This window comes from Neopelma chrysocephalum, unplaced genomic scaffold (genome assembly GCF_003984885.1).
Source record: "Neopelma chrysocephalum unplaced genomic scaffold, ASM398488v2 Primary Assembly neopelma1_84, whole genome shotgun sequence".
NCBI classification, from domain to species: domain Eukaryota; kingdom Metazoa; phylum Chordata; class Aves; order Passeriformes; family Pipridae; genus Neopelma; species Neopelma chrysocephalum.
The window spans coordinates 4,504,682-4,510,019 of record NW_020897746.1 but is presented as its reverse complement, the minus strand read 5'-3'; the positions used below and the strand labels follow the sequence as shown (position 1 = coordinate 4,510,019).

General features: G+C 45.3%; 1 protein-coding gene across 1 annotated transcript in view; it reads right to left on the bottom strand.

Annotated features, from left to right (window-relative positions):
* Positions 1–835: 835 nt before the first annotated feature.
* Positions 836–5,338, bottom strand: part of MXRA7 (matrix remodeling associated 7) — a 29,981-nt gene continuing 25,478 nt past the window's right edge. The window contains exon 5 of the mRNA XM_027691488.1: positions 836–2,992. Within this exon, the coding sequence (XP_027547289.1) occupies positions 2,878–2,992 (115 nt within the window). The 3' untranslated portion in view covers positions 836–2,877. The remainder of the gene's footprint in view (positions 2,993–5,338) is intronic.

The window sequence follows — 5,338 nt, the reverse complement described above, 5'->3', positions numbered from 1 at the left end:
GTGGGGACCCCCTCAGTGCCGCCGTCCCCTCATGGGGACTTCCTAGTGCCGCCATCCCCTCGTGGAGAACCCTCCAGTGCTGCCATCCCCTTATGAGTACCCTCCAGTGCTGCCATCCCTTCATGGGGATTCCCCAGTGCCACCATCCCCTCGTGGGGACCCTCCACTGGGATCCCCCAGTAACATTGTTCCCTCATGGGACCCCCCCAGTGCCACCGACCCCTCATGGGGACCCTCAGTGCCGCCGTTCCCTTGTAGGGACTCCCCAGTGCCACCAATCCCTCGTGGGGACCCCCCAGTGCCTCCATCCCCTCATGGGACCCCCCAGTGCCACCATCCCCTCATGGGACCCCCCCAGTGCCACCATCCCTTTACGGGGACCCCCCAGCGCAGCCATCCCCTCATGGGACCCCCCAGTAAAACTGTTCCCTCATGGGGACTCCCCAGTGCTGCCATCCCCTCTGAGGACCCCCCAGTGCCACTGTTGCCTTATGGAGACCCCTGAGTGCCTCCATCCCCTTGTGGAGACCCCCCGGTGCCACCATCCCCTCATGGAGGTTGGGTGGAACTGGACGGTCTCTAAGGTCCCTCCAACCCAAACCATCTGTAATTCTATGACTCTGTGATTACTGAAAGGACAATACCCACAAGGGGAAGATTCTGCTGCAGCAGCTGGTGAAATTTCCTGTATAAAGGGGAGACCCTGCCAGAGCAACTGGTGACATTTCCTGTATAAATATTGATGAGCCCAGCAGGTAAAGGAGCTCAGACCCCATGGCTGCAGGTCCCTCTGGGCAGCACCTCCCCACCGCCCTCACAAACTCACACGGATGTGTCCAGCAGGCTCCTCTTTATTACAGCTTTGCCAATGCACACAGAGAAAATGTACCATACAAACCCCGTGGGCTTCACATCTAGAAACCCTTTTGTTTCATGTCTTATGCAGAGGCTTTTTTATTTCTCTTAATGTCTTTCTTAAATTCAAGCTAGTAAATAACAGAGCTTCACCACTGTCCTGTCATCGACAGCATCTAAACATTTTGGTGACACTGCTCAGAACTGGTATGGGCAGGACAGGTTGAATTCCAGCCTTTAATTCTGCCTTAAGCAGCGTTATCACTGCTGGCATAATGTGAAGCTGAGGAGTTTGAGGAATTTTTTTTTTTAATCCCCAGAAATGTTCCTATTCAGAGAAGACACAAACATAACATAAGAAATAGAAAAATATTTTGGAAATAAACTGTAAAGTCTACAAGACAAAGACTAAAAATCAACTAAAACTTAACTCTCCTTTGGTTGCTTTCACAAAGAGCTTTGGAAAAGATCCTACTTTCAGTTTTGAACTAGGGAAAAGTCCCATATAAAAACGTTCTACATTTCTCCCTTTGCACAGCTTGACAAAGGAAATCATGTCCTAGGGACACAGCAAGCCAGCATGATGTTTCATATCATGGGACTCCTTTTCCCACTTAATTCATTCATGTTGGATAAGAAGAGGTAATTTTCAGACATTAAATTTAGATTAAGTCATGACTGGTAGGAAAACCACTTGATCTCATTATAAATATGCCTTGACCTAAGTGAAACAATTAGAGGATAAAATAATTCTTAAAAGTCTAATAGTCTGTTTTTATAGAATATGCTGTAGTGGGAGATAGTGAACAGATAATGAGATATTAGGTTTCTCAGACTCAAAAGGATTACACAAAATAAAGCAAACCTAATCTTTTAAGAGATCATTCCCTAAAACTGGGTCAAAAAATGTTGCCTTCCTTTGTCAGCAGTTATTAAAACTGAGAAAATCCTTCCTGATAAAAAAGTATTTAACAGGATTTCATAGGAGAGATAAGTACACCAGAAGACATTTAGCTATAATTAGGAATGCTCATTGATTTACTCTATTCAAACCACCAAGTGTTGGTCAAGACTTGAAAATACTTGATAAATTCACAGAGATTTCCTAAGTATGTAGTTTCCCACACAATTTAATGTTAGAAGAGCAGGATTTGAGAGGTGGACACAATCATCCTTTATTAAAGTCAGCCACCTCCCTGTGCTCCTTTTACCAGTGTCAGGAGGAGAAGAGGTGTTTGTGTTTCCAGGCTGAAGTTTGCTGTTGCTTCCTCGGGCATGAAGATGAGCTCAAGGAGGTCAGATGGAACTGGCTTGGATTTGTTTCAAAAAGCCAGTGTGAAGGAGGATGAAGGGTTCCTTCCCAGGAGATGAGAACGGCAACACACCCCTAATCAGAGCACTAATGCCTTGCCTTTGGCTATTTCCTTTCTAACTGGAGGATTGGAAGCCTCTCTGCCAAGAGAGCTTGTGCAGTTTCCATCTTTGGAGGTTTTCAAGACCTGACAGGATAAACCCCTGAGTAACCCGCCTTGGTCTCACAACTGATGTTGCTTTGAGCAGGAGGCTGGACTACAGACCTCCTTAGAACCCTTCCAACCTCAGTCATTCTGTGGTTCGACTATTTTCATCCATTTTACATCTAACATCTTTGGCTTTCTTCAGATATCAAACTGATAAAGACTAGGCTTGAAAGTTCATTTGCATAAAGCATGGCCAGAAAAAAGTTGTTTAACTGCTTTATATGACTGCTTTAAAGAGTTTAACTGCTTTATATGACTGAGACATGTGACCCAGCCAGAAAAAGGTAAAAAATCTCTGTACGAGATGAAAATAATGGGAGAGCTCTTAAAAAAAAAAAAAAAGATAAAAAGGGTAAGGAATTATAAGTCCTTTGAAATCCATATCACCAGCCTGTATGTGTTTGCAAAACAAACTGGAACTGCAAAATAACTAACGAGACACGTTTAAGGGCGTAATAAGGGCCAAAATAGCTTTTGGGCACATCCTCCCCTGGCTGCAAGGTTATATATCGTACAGTCTAAGCTGCTCCTTCATGTCTCCTTCAGACATCTCTCCAAACGTGTCACTTTTTTCCTTCATCAGTGTGAAGATGGCAGCCAGCTGCTCTCTCTGAACCCTGTCAAGAAGAAAAGGAGAAGTAGGAATAGCCGGTCCCCAGAAGGCACTTGGAGCAAGAACACCATGGTCAAATGAAACACGGAGCCAAACGCAGGTCACTGTAAAAGCCTTACTGGCTGCAGGAAATCTGCCCATGTGAGATAAGACAGAGAGAGCCTCTGGTTCTCCTTCCTCCCCTCTCCCATCTGCCCCATCATCCTGCATGTCTTTCTGCACTTCTTTCAACATGGAGATAAACCAGACTGCTTTCACACTAGCTTTGGAGTTCCTTAAGGCTTATCTATGCTCACAGTTTCAAGATAACTTGAAACTCTGTTTCTCAAGATAACTCGAGATGTGGAATTTCATAAGACCAGCATGTCCCAATTTAGCAGACTCCACAATGAACCTGGATTAAGATTCAACAGCAGTGTCCTTTTATTCTGTAATGAGAGTATGTAGATACAGAGTAATTCAGGAATAACTATTAAATTTGAAATGCTTATCCCACCTTAACATTAGAGACCAGACTACCCCTCAGTGTGGACATGACTTTAATCAGCCACTGGAAAATAAGATCACAGATAGGAATTTGCTTTGATTCAAGTTTGTCTGCCAGTGGGAAATGGTGAGATGGACCCAGGTAGCCAGTCCAGCAATGAGGTGACCCCAGTGTGGGCAGAGGCTGACCAGTGGACCCCCCAGATTTCCTTAGTAGATGATTAACACCCTTTTCCCCATAGCAGAGAATATCTTGATTTTTCCCTACCCTGAAGCAGTTGAGCATTTTACACAAAGATTGGTATCTGTGACAGGGCTTTATTTGTAGAAGCTTTATAGGAGGGCTTATACTGGTCATACACCTACTGGTCATCATTCAGGGATATAGGAGGGTGGGCAGCACAGGAGTGTCATTTGCTCACAAGTAGCTCATGAACTGATGTAACTGTGTACAAAATCCTCTTTTGGGTCAAAATGATAGTGCACATGGCTCCAGGCAGGGCTAGCTGTGGACTGGTACGTTCCCACTGCTGGACTCCTACCTGGCTGGGGTCAGATTGCTGTATTGCCCAACACATCTTGTACCTGACTCTCCTGCGTGAGATTAAGAGAACTAATGAGGTTGTGGTGCTTTACGGCTGTAACAAGGGAGAAGCTTTCTATTACATTCTATTACTTCAAGGCTCATTTTGCCTCTGCATGAGTGTGGGGCCAGAATTCAGTGACAGCTTAGAGCACAGATCTGCCACAATCCCAGCTCCTCCTGCTTGTTTAGCATCTTTAAACCTCCCGTGGGCTAGAAAGACAGAATCTGGCTTTTGCTTCCACGTGGTCATCCTGTCAAGAGTCCTCCTTCCTGCCACAGCCAGCTTCCCACATTGGACTTTAAACCATTTAATTAATCCATTTAAATACACGCCACTAGATAACCTGGGGTAGTCTTCCTGCAAGGCCAGTGTGGACAGGCTATCAGCTGTTCCAGTAACAAGAGGGGTAGTAATAACTATTGACAGGCAAACACAGTCTTTGCTTGGAAGGAAGGACAGCATCAACCCACGAGCAGCAACCACTCCATGAACAAGATCAGTGGAAGGAGACAGGAATGAGTAGAGGAACCTTTTTCATGTGCTGAACTCCTGCTCTGTGTTTTTCCGTATCCTGGGCTAAGCCCCAGCAGAAGCAGAAACAACAGCCTGTCCTCTCGGCACTGCTGAAGCAAACAGGGCAGGAAAAAAGCAGATCCTGGCTAAATCAAGCTTGTTTGCCAATTCTATTGCAATTAAAATCCAACGGTCCTGAGGCCAAACATATCCCGATAATGATGTGGGATCTTTCAGTTATGAAAGCCTGGATTTGTCTGTCTCTTTTGTAATGTTTTGTGCTCACATGAAGAGCCGCCCTTTCCAGACGATAAAGGGAAGCAGGGTCGTTAGTGATCAATATTTTATTTTAGATCACCGCTGGGCACCAGAGGGCACGTTGCCAGTCTGGTGTGGAGAAATTCGATACATGGCCTGGCCTCCTGTGTCTGCAGTGCATGCCAGCTGGGAGTGCTCCACGCAGGTCTGCATCCCTCACTCGTTATTTCACAGACATTAACGCTGCTGAAACCTCCCCAAAGGCCTGTTTTCTTGTCTCCAAAATCAGGATCACAGACAGTATTCGCTCTACTCTTTTTAAGCGTAACATCAATGCATTTTGCTTCTCCCCTCTATCATGACTGTGCATTTGAAAAGCAGAAAAAAGAGCCGTTACTGCTGTTACTTCTCTGTGCTACATAACCTACAACAAAGGGACAGCAAAACAAAGATAAAGAGAGAAAAGAGCCTGGGAAGGAAGAGTAAGGCATCACAAACATGAAACT